The 17,108-nt window shown below is 36.9% G+C and overlaps 1 protein-coding gene across 1 annotated transcript in view; it reads left to right on the top strand.

The window, feature by feature from the left end:
• FAM160A1 (family with sequence similarity 160 member A1) overlaps positions 1 to 17,108 on the top strand; it is a 79,190-nt gene that overhangs the window by 40,827 nt on the left and 21,255 nt on the right. Inside the window, exons 5-8 of the mRNA XM_032223572.1 lie at positions 1,952 to 2,038; positions 8,290 to 8,457; positions 13,081 to 13,160; positions 15,888 to 16,075. Of these exons, the coding sequence (XP_032079463.1) occupies positions 1,952 to 2,038; positions 8,290 to 8,457; positions 13,081 to 13,160; positions 15,888 to 16,075 (523 nt within the window). The remainder of the gene's footprint in view (positions 1 to 1,951; positions 2,039 to 8,289; positions 8,458 to 13,080; positions 13,161 to 15,887; positions 16,076 to 17,108) is intronic.

Raw genomic sequence — 17,108 nt, 5'->3', positions numbered from 1 at the left:
CTATTATTAAATTATCCACAGCACATGTGGTTTTATACATATCTGGATGTAGGGGATGAACAGGCTAAGCCGAAGGATGGGAATAAATAGGTCATCAATTTAGAGTTACCACGCTCCTACAAGATAACTAAGTCCAGCCCCCCATGAATTCTGTTGAGTCTTACCTAGGACCAATTTGCCTTGACCATTAGTGGATCAGATTTTTATATATAGGTAGCATGAAATAAATGTGTATTTTTGTATTTTTGAAGTCTATCCTGACTCTGGATTGTTACACCTAAAACTGTTTTATCTTGCCTACCTTTTCAATAGTTAAAATGTATTGACTTTAAAAAAAAAATGACATTCAAGTTTGGTGATTTATTTTTTAACTTCTGTAATAAATTCAGAAATAAAGAAAAATATAACAAATACTTATTTCATAACTTATACAGTTCATTATCAGTTAAATATTACATTAAGTATTTGGAGGTCATGAATGTTATAGTGATTTTCGTAACATTAACCAGTTAAGATTTAGTAGGCAGTTTTATGTGCATATTTCTTAGTCTTGAACTTACATTTTCATAGTGAGAGGCAGTAATTGCAAAAGCACTCAGACTTATATACATCTTTACAGTGCTTTATAACCCTCTCTAAGCGGTTTACAGAATCAGCATATTGCCCCCAACAATTTGGGTCTTCATTTTACCGACCTCGGAAGGATGGAAGGCTGAGTCAACCCTGAGCCTGGTGAGATTTGAACTGCCAAATTGCTGGCAGCTGGCAGTTAGCAGAAGCAGCCTGCAGTACTGCACTCTAAACACTGTGTCACCGTGGCTCATTAAAATAGTTAACAATGTATGCAAAACTGCTTGAATTGAAATCATTTTGATGGAATTTTTTTTTTAAAGTTTTATTTATTTTTATTTTGTCAATGCTGAAGACATAGCCCATAATAGAGATAATGAAAAGTCATTAAATAATTTGGAATAGACTGAAGTAAGGCATGTTGGGAAGGATATTTTACAGATCTATAGGGAAATGAGAGTGACAAACTGAAGATTTGAATTTAAAAACCTTCTAAACGCATTTATTTCCAATAAAAAATAATTTTAGCAATAGCAGTTAGATATAAATAATTTTAAATAATTTTAAAATTGCTGGGGGTGTATAGATAGGCACAGAGGGGCACACAGCTATGGGGTTTGTTAGTGCCCTGAAATCCATCCCCCATTTTTTAATTTTTAATTTTAATAATGTTTGTTTCTAACTGCTTTTTATTAAAATGTTTACCATATTTTTCAGAGTATAAGATGCACCAAGGTTTTGAAGAGGCAAATTAAAAAAAAAAGTTTTTGCACTCTGCAAACTTCCCAAAAACGGTCCATTTTTTGCAAAAATGGGCCCGTTTCCCCCCCAAAAAAGGCATGCGTAGCCTTTAGGAGGCTTATAGAGTACTCCTGGGGGCTGGGGGGGCAAAACTGAGCAAAATCTGGCCTGTTTTTCACTCATTTCTGCCTTCCCCAGCCCCCAGGAGCTCTCTGAAAGCCTTCTACAGGCTCTGCATGGCCATTTTGGTGAAGGGGGCAGTGTTTCAGGAGGCAAAAAATGCTGTATTCAGTGTATAAGACGCACCAAGATTTTCAGCCTCTTTTTTGAGGGAAAAAGGTACACCTTATACTCCGAAAAATACGGTATATATATAAGTTTTATCCTTTTATGTATATTTGCACACTGATCGGAGTCACTCCCTGAGTGAGATAAGCAGTTTCTAAATGTGATATATACATACTGTAAAATTTCAGGAAAATGTTAAATTTGCAAGTGCAGATGTAGGACCTAGAGAAAATTTAAAATATGGATGTGGTTTACTCAAGTTCAGCTTCTTTAAATGTATGTTTAAATTGTACTGTGGGAAAGTAAATGCTTATTTATTATTTCAGGTATATCCTTCTCTTTCCATTTTTAGGTGGCACATTCTTTGATTCGTAACCAGCTTGTGAATTACATTTATAATGGATTTTTGGTTCCAGTTATGGCCCCAGCTCTCCATAAGGTTAGTGCTAAGTAATATAAATCATAAAGCTAAATTAATATAAATCCAATATTTGGGCATTGAATTTGGTAGAGAACACAAAAGCAGAGAATCGGTTTGATGTAGTGGTTAAAGCATGAGGTTAGAAACCAGGAGACTATGAGTTTTAGTCCTGCCTTGTTCATAAAGCCTGCGATGTTGGGTCTATCATTTTCTCTCAGCCCTAGAACAGGGGTGTCAAACTCGATTTCATTGATGGCTGCATCAGGGTTGTGTTTGACCTGGGGGGTGGGTCTGGATGTGTGTGGCTAGGGGGAAACTGGTCAGCTTGAGGTCACTCTTGTCGGAGATGCCTATGATGGCATTCTGCCAGCGAAAACAGGCTCCCAAACTCTGTTTTCAGCCACGACAACCTCCTGCAGCCCTCTGCCAGCGAAAGCAAGCTTGGGGGGGGGGATACGTATGGCCCCGAGCTCTTTTTTTGTTGGTAGAGGACTGCAGGAGACCGTCGTGGCTGAAAACAAAGCTCCATTTTTGCTGGCAGGAGCACCAATGGGCCAGATCTAAGCACCCCGTGGATCTGGCCTACGGGCTTTGAGTTTGACACCCCTGTTGTAGAAAGAAGACAATGGAAAACCACTTCTGAAAAACCTTGCTAAGAAAATTGAAGAGAGACTTGCCCAGGCAGTCTCCAAGAACTTGACGCAATTGAATGGAAGGGGGAAAAAACAAAAGCAAAAAGTGACTTCTCTTCAGTAGAACAAAGTATTCTTTTAAAATTTGATGAATGAGATGTCAAGTAGATAATATTCCAAATCATAAGCTGGCATGTTTTTAATACAGAGGCTTTTAATATATTTTTGGCAACAATACAAATATACTGCATTATAGCCGTAATGTGCAATTTCATTATACAAGAGGCTTGACTAATACAACCTGGATTATAGGAGTAAAAAAAATGAACCTAATATGAAAAGTTTGTTCATACATAGATTAATAATTCTACTTCTGATCCTGATATTTCCCTGATGTGTTGAACTAAGGACAAATGTTTGTTTCACTTGAAGAGTTTAATAAACTAGGCATTCACTTTTAGCTGAATGTCTCCATTTATATGCAGAACTTTCATTACCTCTTAATTATTGTGTACTCTTTTATTTGCTATAAGGGTAGTGAAACCTTTCTTTGTTCCTAATAAAGGCTTTTTTTATTTTTGGAAAAAGGTATGTGGGTAAGTAATTCCCTCTGTCTTCTCTCTTTGAGCATTGTAAATCTTTTGTATACTTTTTTTAAAAAACTTGAAATAAATGAAATAGCCCTTTAATAACCAGAATAATTAATTTAAAAATCTATGGATCTTCTTGACAAAGAATTTCTTGACAAAAGTTCATTGTTAATTATGTTCTCATCTTTTTTCTCAACATGTTTTGAATCTATTGCCTAAATAAACATGTTGTTCTCCAGATGGCAACCTATAAACATAACAAGCTAGACGGGAAATCTAAATTAGAACCTAGCAGTTACCTCAAATGTAGATTGGTATTTCAAAATGTATTCTTGTAGCATAAGCACTTTAGCTATTAAATGATGGAAAGTTATAACAATTTATGAAAATATTTCAGGATAACTTGCTATTCAGAACATTAATAAAAATCTCAATTTTGCTTTTCTTCTAATTCTCAAAATGTGCTATGACACCCACTTATTAATTACTTTTTTGTGGTCATTTTTCATTATCTCCCATTGTGATTGTAATCCTATTGGACCCAAATAGATTGCATGTTTGTGTGCCTCTAACACTGATTCCTAAAAATACTTTGAAATGCATGCCATCCAAACTTAATTTGTAGCCACACTTGACCAAATAAGTTAAATGTATGAGTAGTATTTCAGAAATATTTGTAGAACATTTTTTATTTTATATATAATATATAAAGAAAGAATAGGTTCCAGTAGATAGAATACCTTTTGTTGATCATTTCATTCTTGGAAAGTCAAATTACAAGTGAAATTACCAAGAAAGAAAAAACATACCAGCATTTTCTACATATAAAACTTTATAAATTCAGATCTTTAAAATTTCTTCATATGGGGTAGAAGTGTATAACAAACCAGAGATTAGTGATGTACAGGTGAAACTCGAAAAATTAGAACATCATTCAAAAGTTCATTTATTTCAGTAATGCAACTTAAAAGATGAAACTAATATATAAGACTCATCACATGCAAAGCAAGATAGTTCAAGCCGTGATTTGTCATAATTGTGATGATTATGGATTACAGCTCATGAAAACCCCAAATCCACCATTTCAGAAAATTAGAATATTATATGCAATCAATAAAACAAGGATTGTACATAGAACAATATCAGACCTCTGAAAAGTATAAGCATGCATATGTACTCAGTACTTGGTTTGGGCCCCTTTTGCAGCAATTACTGCCTCAATGTGGCGATGTTTCAATAGCGGCCTTCAGCTCTTCTGCATTGTTTGGTCTCATGTCTCTCATCTTTCTCTTGACAATGCCCCATAGATTCTCTATGGGGTTCAGGTCAGACGAGTTTGCTGGCCAATCAAGCACAGTAATCCCACAGTCATTGAACCAGATTTTGGTGCTTTTGGCAGTGTGGGCAGCTGAAAAATGAAGTCAGCAACCCCATAAAGCTCGTCTGCGGAAGGAAGTATGAAGTGCTCCAAAATCTCCTGGTAGACGGCTGCGTTGACCCTGGTCTTAATGAAGCACAGTGGTCCAAAGTTCTGTTGCTCAGTGGTTCAAAGTCCTCTTTTCTGATGAGAGCAACTTTTGCCAAAAGCACCAAAAACTGGCTCAATGACCGTGGGATTACTGTGCTTGATTGGCCTCTCCATTCTTCCCCCATACTCTGGGTCCTTGGTTTCCAAATGAGATACAAAAGTTGCATTACTGAAATAAATGAACTTTTGCACGATATTCTAATTTTTTTAGTTTCACATGTATGTATGTATGTATGTATGTATGTATGTATGTATGTATGTATGATCACACCTTTATTAAGTGGCAAACTACGGATAGGTGGTAAATATATCTACTACTCCATCCTCCTCCTCTTTTCCCCTGAAGAGGCGGGAGAGGGATTGGGCTTGAGAGACAAACAGTGGCCCAAGATCACCCATTCAGCTTTTGTGCCTAAGCCAGGACTAGAACCCACAGTCTGCTGATTTCTAACCAGATACTGCAACCACTAGACCAAACTGCCTCTTTTTATCACTCCCCCCCCCATAACAATGGTACCGATTTACTGATATCGGTAGAGAAGATTTGTAGCAAGTGAACGGGGTTTTGTAGATGAAAAAAGTGTACTCAGAGTAGCTACTACTAAGAGATTTTAATAAAAGTGATATGATTGCAATCTTACATTTTTTCACCACACAAAATAGATAATACAATTTTCAGGGTTGTTAAACTCTAATAATTTATTAAATAAAAAGTGGTCTCAGTTTATTATTTCCACACTTGGAACAATTTTGAATACACACTGGCTTTTATCATTTATTTTATCTTTAAATACATTAGCTAGAGAAGGCAAGTTTCTGCCATCTAGTGGATTTGAAGAAGAGCCCTGAACCCTAAAATTAAGATTATATTTACTAAAGTAAGAATATAGATCTTCCTTTTTTGCTTAGTCCCTCTCCCCAAAATATTAATTAAAATCTACTCTGTCCTGGTCAAATGTCTGATTATTACTGCTCAGAAAGGATAGTGATAGAAGTAGGAAGTTGAAAGGATAGCTCCCAAATTAGAAATCCAAGATCTGAATGAATAATTAAAGGATCTCTATCTATTAAGCCTACAAAAAAAAGTTGATATAGCAGTCTTCAAATATCTTATAACAAGAGTTGACATAAAGAAGGGGAAGTGAATGAGGGAACATATCTGAGGGTCAGAATCAGGATTGATCTAGACCCATGATGATGAACCCATGGCATGTTTGCCAGAGGTGGCATGAAGTTCCCTCTCTATGGGCATGGGCGCCCTTGTCACCTGCTCTTCTGGTTTCCGGGGCTCCAGCACTTGTGAGGTTCAGCTGGACAGCATGCATACACCACCTGCTCTTCTGGTTTCCAGCACGCGCATGGACGCCAGCTAGCTGGCCTTCACGTGCGCCGGAAACCAGAAGACCAGGTGGCCGGTGCATGCATGCGCATCTGTCAGCTGCTCTTTGCGCTACTGGGTCGCATGTGCACATGTGTGTTCTGGTTTGGGCACTCGGTGCCAAAAAGATTCACTATCCCTGATCTTGACATTTATAGAAACAATGGGAGGGAATGGGCAGGTTGTCAGCTCCTGAATCAGGCTGTCATATGATGTGGGGAGACTTCTTTTGCTAGGAGTCTCAAATAGAACCAGAATAGTCATCTTTCTGTGCAATCTTGTACTCAGCATGGAGCTGGACTAGATTATTCTAGTGACATCTGAAAGACAACTTTTGGGATAGATCGCTTCTTTCTAACCTGTCCCCATGTGCTACAAAACTTTATTATAAAGGCATTTCTGATCAATAATCCGAGCTGAGTCACTGTTGTCTCTGTACATATGTATATTTTAAAAGATTTATTTCCCTGTTTTGGTCTATCTGTCATATCAACTAACTTAAATGAAAGAACACTTTAATATTGTGCTAATTTGAATAGAATTATATGCCCCAGGAAGTGATGATGTAACAAGAAATTACTGTTAATTATCGAAAAAATTTTTTCATTAACTGTTAGAACTTTTGTTTGCTGAGAACTTTTTTCTGATACTGTGCAAACTGTCCATTATTCCCAGTTACTTGTTAAGTATGAAGTTACATTTTCATCTCTGTTTTCACCATTGTGTAAATGTAAATTATTCTTTACAGAAGAATTCTTTAATAGAAAAAGAAATGTAAATGTCTTCTACTAGTATATAGAATTTATGCAAATGCATTATTATGCAAATTATATAAATTGATACAAATATTATTGCTGTATTTACATGCAAATTATATAAATTAATACAAATGTTACTATTGCTGTATTTACATCATTATGGAAAATGTAAATTATTAAAGTATATTTCTAGGTAGTTCTGGCCTTACAATCAGCAATTGGGGCCAGATTTCTGGTCGTACTTTTTTTTATTTGTAAGTCAAGGCCCAATTTTAACACATTTTTGCAGCACCTGTTATTAATTAATTTTATATATTGCTTTAAGAATCTTACGTATTTGACCATTGTTTTTCAAAGATATTCTAGAAATCTCTGCCTTTCATTTTTCGTATATTATTTCTACTTTTTTAAAAATTTCTTGACTTTTCATCTCATGATAATCAGGGCCTTGTAATCTTTGTTGTGAAGTAGATTTTTCAGATGACGTTCTTCCTATTTGAATTGTTGGCTTGTAATATAACATACAACCTTCAGTATTGCTAGATCTCAAAGCTCATACAAATTGCAACTATGCAGATACAGAATATTCCACGAGGAATATTTTTACATATTTTTAATAAAACTTCATTGGCAAAGATAACAGTTTATTCTCTAAGCTAAATTTAAATGCATATCCAAGCACCATGCATTCTCAAGTAATTTTGCAAGAATGAAGAGAAAGCATTTTTTTTTCTGCTGAGTACATTCTGTGCTATACCTCAGCAGTTGCTCTACTGCTAGAATGCTTATTGCGTATTTACTCTATTAGCAAGATTTTTTAGGCACTGAGCTTCTACAAGTAATCTTATAAAATAAATATATTCCCTGCAGAGAACATACTGTGCAGTACTTCGGTTAATGCTCCTCTGATAAAAACTTTAAACTTCTATATCTTGGTGGATCTACTTATAAACAAGATTTAAACAGCAGTTTTAAAATGTCTGTAATTGACAATATTTGCATGAGACCATAGTTCCTTTTGAATCTGAGGACTTGATCTCTGAACTTTTCATATAAGCATATCATTTGTATCTTTAATGAAGATAATGTCACAAAGATCAGTCCCAAAATATAGTGGCTGGATTAAGTCATAAAAATAAATAACACACACTTGCTACAATGTAAAAAAGCTATATATACTGTTGTTAGACTGTTAGGACGGCGTTGAGTGTTACTGCTTTTTGTTTATCTTTGTGATGTTCCCATGTTTATTTGTGTTATATTGTTTTTGTGATTTTGTTTTCCATACTACTTTTTAAACTAATTTGTCAAGCACTCAGGATATTCTAAAAATGTAAACAAGCTTGAATTTTGGTATAGATTATAATAATTATTCATTTTTAGGTGACAGTGGAAGAAGTGATGGCTACAACTGCATACCTAGATCTCTTTTTGCGGAGCGTTTCTGAGCCAGCCTTACTCAAGATATTTCTTAGTTTCATCCTTCTGCACCGTCATGAGAATGTACATATCTTGGACACTCTTGCAAGCCGGATAAATACTCCATTTCAGGTGAGCGGGAGGGGTGTCTAGCCCACTCTTTCTCGTCGTTGTTAGTGAAATCATTTTAGATATATGTGCAACTTATAAACATTGGAAAAGGACATTTTTGAAAAACCCTAATCAAACCCATGTTTTCAGGACAACAATCTAATGCTACACAAGAAAAAAGGGAAACAAAAGGAAAAAATAAATTGAAATCTTATCACTTATATAATGAGTGTAACTCTGGTTCCATATAGATAAAATATGGTATTAATATAGGTAACAGGCCATTCATTGAAGTTGACTAAGTACCTATTATTTTCTGTTGCCATCCCCTAGCTGTTCTATTAGTGCCCCCCTTATACAGGTTTAACAGCACACTTTGTACAATTGGCTTCTGCGAAACTACACTTATAACTAGTGCAGCATTTTGTTTCTTATAGCCAACTATTACTGTATTATGATCTGGAAACAGTCTTGTTTAAACAGAACCAAAAGTGTGGATAAATAACTCCCGTGTATATTATTTGTTAATCTTTGCATACTGGTTCCTTATTAGAATTCTGAATGGCTTATGAAAAGGTCTCAACAGCCTTTCATACAAAGGTTAATCCTTACACAAACTCACATATAGCACTTCTCAATTTCACTTAGGCCATAGCGTTTTTTGAGTTTGAATGTGTATTTATTTTGAAAGAACTGAAAAACATAATGAGATACAATGCAGTTCAGTTGCCTTGTTTAGTTTTCCTTTTGTGAAATGAATTTATTTTAGTTAAGAAAATTGGCATTGTTCATAGTGTTTGCTTCTTTATTTCTGTTCTTTTACTTATTCAATAAAGTGGTAGTACATTTGCAATCATGGAAATTGTCTACATCATGGAAATTGTCAAAGTCCCAGCCCATAGGCCAGATGCATCACATGCTGGCCATGCCATACCTGGTTTAGTCCCAATATATCACGTGACAATGGTGTGATGACGTGATTTTGACACCCCTGGTTTAGATCATTTCTTAACCTCAGCAAGTTTAAAATGTGTGAACTTCCAATTCCCCAGCTAGCATCTTAAATTTGCTGAGGTTCAGAAATACTGCTCTAGATGGCCGCCATTTGGCAGTCGTCATCCCCCCCCCTCCAATATCCTGACTGTTGTATAGTATTTGTCAGGCCAAGGAAATCAGGGGTCCAGGCAGTTCAAATGAATATAAAAGTTTATTGCAAGCTTAAGCTCTCTAATAGTCAAAGCAAATTGGCTGTAGACAAGAATCAACAGAATTCATGGTTGGCTAGACTTAGATCTCTTGTGAGTGCAAAGGGACTCGAGACTGATGGTGCATTTGATCCCTCCCTCAAGCTTATCCTGGTCATCTACAATATTAAGACAACTGGTCTTTTTTTTCAGAATGGCCCTGAATGATGAAAGCATTTGAGTAAACATGGTTATGGCATCCAGAAAAGTATTGATAATTTTGCTGCTGGAAATGATTTGAAATTCAGAATACTTATACATGAAAAAGAAATTTGAATAACAAGAATATGACCTGCATGAATATAACTGAAATAAATAAATGAGTAATTATAGAATAGACTGTTTAATTTGATTCTAACCTTGCAAAATGCTTATAAACTATTTTTCTCTAAGTGACATTGAACATTTATCAATATTCCAGATTTACAATGAATATCTTTAAACAGGGAGAGCAGGCTACAGGCTAAATTTCCAGCTTCCCATTTTGTGGCCTGACAAACAGTAATCAATAATCACCATCAAAATTTGGCAGTCAGACCAGTTCCTTTCAGTGCTATAATTTGCTGTTTGTTTTCTTTTTGCATTTAATAGGCTAAATATGGATATATCAATAGCAGTAGCAATAGCAATAGCAGTAGACTTATATACCGCTTCATAGGCCTTTCAGGCCTCTCTAAGCGGTTTACAGAGAGTCAGCATATTGCCCCCAACAATCTGGGTCCTCATTTTACCCACCTCGGAAGGATGGAAGGCTGAGTCAACCCTGAGCCGGTGAGATTTGAACCGCTGACCTGCTGATCTAGCAGTAGCCTGCAGTGCTGCATTTAACCACTGCGCCACCTTGGCTCCATCAAGCTTCTGTTAGGTTTGGTGCCTGTTTCCAATCTTGAAATTCTCCCAGCTCTCCTCATCTCAAAATTCAGTTCTGCCAATAAAACAATATCATTTTCACTATTGGCCACAAAAGAATGTGAACCATATCCAAAATTATGTTCTCCATTTTTCTTCTGCCCTTCTACACCTCTTCCAAAGTATATTTCAGCCACATAAATTCATGCTTAAAAGTGTTTCCTGCCTCAGTTTCCTCTTGTCTTTGATTCTGGCGGGGAGTTGCTGAGAGATTTCTGTTTATTGCCTTTAGACTACATACTGCAGCCATGTGTTTTAAAAAGTTCTTAATTTCAAGGGAAACTTTAAACTCTCTTAACTCTAATTCTAAATTTAACTTAAGATACTCAGGCATGGCATTTTGCCTCTATTTGTAAAATTTTTAAGATACTGTTTATTTTATTATTTATTTAGCTTTGTGTCCAATTATTTCACTTACATCAAATCCTAAAGTCTGATTCCTTTCAATTAAAATAACCATAGAAATACAATAAACTTTAATTGTATAAATAATTAAAACAATCAAACAATTAATTCAAACAACAATACAATCACAAGTTGGCAATAAAACCAGCCTTTCAGCAGTATAAAACTGATTTATTCTTTTTGTTACTTCATTAGACTATTTTTTGGGTTTTTTATAGCTATTAAATACATAACAGCAGAATATATGTGGTTGTATAAAACACTAATGATACTGATTTTTACTAGCTGGAAATTATTTATATAATTTTTTCACTACCCAATTTTAGAGAAATAGATGTCAACCCTGAAGCTGACCTGACCGAAGCCATTTTGAGGCTTCAGTGTTGCCACACTGGAACTGAGGGATAGGGAGGGGGGGGAATAGAGATAGCTGGGGTTTTGTAGCCAAAACAAAATACTTTCTCCTGGGAACCAAGGACTTCTCACACCTGGTCCATGAGAGGATGAATGACATTACCAGGCAACCGAATGGCACCTTGATTGGACCATGTGATTATTTGGGGAAGGGGAAAAACGTTTACTTTTAATTAGGTGAAAGCCGTGGGAACCTTCGGAGTCAGTTTTCACCAGATCTCTGCCAATATGATATATCCAATAAAACTTCTTTGAGGAATACCTGCCTTTGAGTTTTGCTTGCTATGGGTATATTACTTGGAATCTTGACATTAGAATTAAGTGGTCCATTTTCATGAAGCCAAACACTTGTTTAGTGTAATGTTGTTTGATCCAGTGTTATCAGTGATAGTAATATCCACATGACCAGCTTGATTACTTCATTGGATTACCAGTATAAATAGAAATACAAGATATTAAATGGTTGCCTCTTCTGAATAATTGTGGTATGGTACTTATGTCCCCCAAATAGCTAACATGGTAGCAGATTCCAGTTGCATAGGATTCTGAAGCAGTAAATAAAAACATTTGCTTCAGTCTGCATTCCTGCCTCTCCCCTTGCCTGACACTTTGTTTTGGGCCAAATAAATATGATTGAGGGAGGTATGTATGCACATACATATTCTGCAATGATTCCAGTTCCAAAGGAGATTTACTCAAAAACTGTTGCAACAGCGACTGTAAATTGCCAGGGTTGTCTTTGTTGAACTGTATCGGTTTAATAAATAGAGAGTTTGGGTGTTATGAAATATTGTCCTTCAGAATCATGACATAATGCATAAATGATGCTAAATGACTTGTTTGTTGTATAACTTAACAACAGGACTGATTTCTATAAATAGTTGACAACAAAGACACCCAGGATTATGCCCATCTGTTGCAAGATAAGCTGATTTATGTGGTAATTTTGGACCAGTCACTCTCTCTTGGGCCAATCTTAACCTGACTAGATAGCTTTCAGGAAATATTAGATGGAGTCTCCTCCAGAATTATGGGTGTGGCTAAGGTGGCCTTTTTTATCTTTTCCTTTCAATCGTGTTTATTTTTAGGAGAGTTGCCATATCAAGTTGTTTCAGTTATTTTGGCAAATTATTGCAAAAATGGTTTGCCATTGCCTAAATCCTAGGGCTGGGAAAAAGTGACTGCTACAAGGTAATTCAGTTGCCATTCCACATTACACCCACTAACTAAACTGGCTCTTTAGGATGGCCTGTAATTTTGATTAAATAAAGTAGATAAATGCTGTCTACTATAACATAGTTTTTCATATTAGAAATAACAGTGATTTTCAGTTTAAGGTCCATATTTAAACATGGCAAAATTGTCATGCAAATGTTTGAGTGTATTGAACTTAATTACAGTTTAATTCTCTTTCAAATCATGTCACCATTCTTTTCTTTTTCTTGCTCTTTTTCCCATATTCCAGTATATATCTCTGTTTATCTTTGGTTTATGCTTTTAGGAGTACTAATTTAATTATTCTGGAGATACGTAACAAAGTAAAACATTTATATAATTCCTTTCAAATGTACTGCAATTCAGTTTGGGTGCTATTTGCATATATGGTTTTTTTTCTTTTTACCTTGGAAAGGATGAAAAAGTATGCATTCATATTGTGTTTATCATTTCCCAGCTTTGTGTGGTGTCCTTGGCATTGTTCAAAACACTTATCAGTTTGCATTGTGAAGATGTGATGTTGCAGCTAGTTTTAAGGTAAAGTCAAACTTTCCTTTCTGATTTTACAGTGCAAAGTACTGCATAAAAATTGATATCATGAGGTTACCTAATACACATATTTGCAGATGACACCAAGCTGGCAGGAATAGCCAACACTCCAGAGGATAGGTTTAAGATATAGAAGGATCTTGACAAACTTGAACATTGAGCACTACCTAATAAAATGAAATTCAATGGTGAAAAGAATAAGGTTCTATATTTAGGCAAGAAAAATGAAATGCACAGGTGCAGTATAGGTGGTACCTTGCTTAATAGTAGTAACTGTGAGAGGGATCTTGGAGTCCTAGTGGACAACCATTTAAATATGAGCCAGCAGTGTGCAGCAGCTGACAAAAAAGCCAACACAGTTCTAGGCTACATAAACAGAAGGATATAATCAATATAACGTGAAGTGTTAATATCACTTTATAATGCCTTGGTAAGGCCACACTTGGAATACTGCATTCAGTTTTGGTCGCCACGATATAGAAAAGATGTGGACACACTAGAAAGAGTGCAGAGAAGAGCAACAAAGATGATTAGGGCACTGGAGACTAAAACATAGAAGAACTGTTGCAGGAACTGGGTATGTCTAGTTTAATGAAAAGAAGGACATGGGGAGACATGATAGTAATGTTCCAATATCTCAGGAGTTGCCACAAAGAAGAGGGAGTCAAACTATTATCCAAGGCACCTGCGTGTAGAACAAGAAGCAATGGGTGGAAACTAATCAAGGAGAGAACCAACTTAAAACTGAGGAGAAATTTCCTGACAGTTAGAATAATTAATCAATGGAACAGCTTGCCTCCAGAAGTTGTGAATGCCCCAACACTGGAAGTCTTTTAGAAGATGTTGGATAGCCATTTGTCTGAAACAGCTCTAGGGTTTCTTGCCTAGGCAGGCGGTTGGACTAGAAGACCTCCGAGGTCCCTTCCAACTCTGCTATTGTATTTGTATTTATATATACAATTATTTATTTATTTATTGTTTGATTCATTCATTCATTTATTCATTCATTTTCTATAGCCACCTATCTCAGCCACATGACTTGACTTACAATTCTAAAACAATAAGGGTTAAAACAACTAAAAAAAACTAAAACAATAAGATCAACAACAAAAAATACATATAACATTTGAGGTAGTTAACTAAGCAATAGTAAAGCTCTTAGTTAATACATAAAGCACTTAATACATTCCATGCCCCCAGCCTGGGTACACAGTTTTTAAAGCCTTATTAAAGGCCGACAGGGTTGGAGCCATTGTAAACTCTGAGGAGAGGATATTCCACAAAACGGGTTTCCAGCAGAGACGGCCTAGCTTCTAATTCGCACCACCTATAATGATCAATTATACCATTCAGCATGTAGAAAAAGGGGGATTTATTTAAAAACAGGACCACTTAACTGGCTGAAAGAAGCTTATCAGAAATTGAAGAGAAGGGCAGGAAAGGATTGTTAGAAATTAAGTGACAATGTTGGAAGAGTTACTTTTTTCTAAATTCACATAGTTGTTGAATAACTCAGTTTACTTCCGTATGTACAGAAGGCAATATGTAATCTCATGTTTTAGTCCTTGTGTCTTCCAAAAGGAAAAAGAGGTATCATTTACGTCCAGTCTCCATGCAGTTTTTCCTCCAGAGTTGTCCAGTTTTTTCAATTGGAGACACTTCAGAAAGCCGGGGGTGATTAATGGAATGAACATATTTTAGAGGAGATTGGGAATCTCTCCTTCTCCTAATACTTTTTGCTTTCCAGCCCGGGAAATACCTAGGCCCGTGATGGCAAACATATGGCAAGCATGTCACAGGTGGCACGCGGAGCCTATCTGCCGTCACGTGAGCTCTCAGCTCCAGCGCGCATGGTGTGCCGGTCAGCTATTTTTCTGCCATCCAGAGGGCCGGGGGAGGCCGTTTTCGCCCTCCCCAGGCTTCAGGAATGCCTCCAGAGCCTGGGGAGGGTGAAAAATGGGCCCAACGGGCCTAGCAGAAGTTCGGAAATGATCCGTTTCCAGTTTCTGGAGGCCTCCAGGGGGATGGGGAGTCCATTTCCCCCCTCCCTAGGGTTCAGGAAAGCCTCTGGAGTCCGGGGAGGGTGAAAAGTGGGCCCAATGGACCTACCGGAAGTTCGGAAACGATCCGTCAAATGGACACCATATATCTATTTTTTTCCCCAGGCCATGTTAAAACTACTTAATTAATTAGCATAATATTTACTTTTGCAAACATTTACAAGTTTTCAGTCTTTTCCTGAAAAGATGGAGAAATAGGAGATAACTACTCTGGATAAAGTTAATCCTCTCCTTTTTGTAACCCTCTCATGGGCATAATGCGCAGTGAAATGTGATTTACCTGTTGCATTGAAAACACTGCCTTCCAGGGTTCTGATTGTACAAGGTTTTTTTTGATGCTCATCTTTCTGGCTGAGAACTCATGGAAACTTCCCTAGAACCCGTGTCCAAAGTCTCTCTTGAACTGCTGCTTCACTTAGCCCACTATTAATGACTCAGGAAGTCACAGTATCCTGATATGTCTATAACTAAAAATGCAGTCTTTTATTTTATTTTTACATATTACAGGCATAGCATCTGCTCAGCAGCCGAAGTCTTCAGTCATTCTGTAAAAATGGTTTGGGGTGTGTTTTAATCTAAATAAGAAATAAGGCTCCCTTGACACTTTTTCTCTTTCTCTCTGCTATTTTAGTTTAATAGTAGCCTCTTGTTCTAGGTACCTGATACCCTGCAATCACATCATGTTCAGCCAGAGATGGGCTGTGAGAGAGAGAGATTGGTATTCTGTATCTGCTGCTAAGCTGCTTGCCTTGACTCCTGTCTGTTGTTCAAGTGGCATTACTCTGACTTTTGAAAAGCAAGAAAAAGATTATATTCTCTGGAAAAAAAATAATAATGGGGAAGGTAAACGTTTATCTGTTTTCTAAAAACACAGTCCTTATAGTTAAATTTTATTTTTCCCCACACCGATATTCTTATTTGGAAATGTTGTAGCAAATTAGTTTAGTCTACAAATGAATTTGAAAGGGTGACTCAGTGGCTAAGACGCTGACAGGGACGTGCAATCAGGGGAGGCAGGGGAGGCAGAGCCTCACCACTGTCATGAAAAGAAAAAAAATGTAAAAGGAAAAAGGCTGAGCTAGTTGCTGCCAGAGTCACAGTGGATGGCTCTGCTTAGTGCTTAACTGTTTAAGTGCCCTCTACAGGAGGAGGCAGGAGAACGACATGCCTCATCTAGTCTGGTGTTTTATGATCACTTGAGCAGAGTTAAGCAAGGGTTAAAAGCCGAAAAATTCCTTATGTAGATGATGGACGTCGTTCTCTCGCCTCCTCCTGTAGAGGGCACTTTTTTAGAGGCTTTTTTAAACAGTTAAGCACTAAGCAGAGTCATCTGGCAGCAACTAGCTCAGCCTGACCTCAGCTCTTGCCTTTTTCCTTTTGCATTTTTTCTTCTTTTCATGATGGCAGGCAAGAGCAGAGTTGAAATCCTCTCCGAAACAGCTGCAAAAGGTACGTGTGTGGGTTGGAGGGAGGGGGAGGAATTCAAACTTCATCCTCAAGTATAGATCCCTCCCCAAGTGTAGTTGGATTGCATGCAGAGCTACGTTGCCTTTTCACACACACACACACACACACACACACACACACACACACTCTTGGATAAACGTATATAAGCCCAGCTTCACTGATTACAAGTTTGAAAAGGCAACATGGTTTCTTTATGATGAAAAATAATTCACTGAGTTTATTTAATGTCAACAGTGAACTACCGTATTTTCACGCATATATCCCGCCCATGCAAATAACTCGCCCACGCAAATAACCCGCAGGTTTTCAAGATTTATGTAAAAAAGTTTTTATACACCCCGCCTTCTTATATAACCCGCGACGATTAAGCTTTCTCCTCCGTTCCCGCCTCCCGTCCCTTCCACCATCT

This window comes from Thamnophis elegans, chromosome 9 (genome assembly GCF_009769535.1).
Source record: "Thamnophis elegans isolate rThaEle1 chromosome 9, rThaEle1.pri, whole genome shotgun sequence".
NCBI lineage: Eukaryota > Metazoa > Chordata > Lepidosauria > Squamata > Colubridae > Thamnophis > Thamnophis elegans.
Note: the sequence above shows the minus strand (reverse complement) of the source record. Positions and strands in the feature narration are given on the sequence as shown.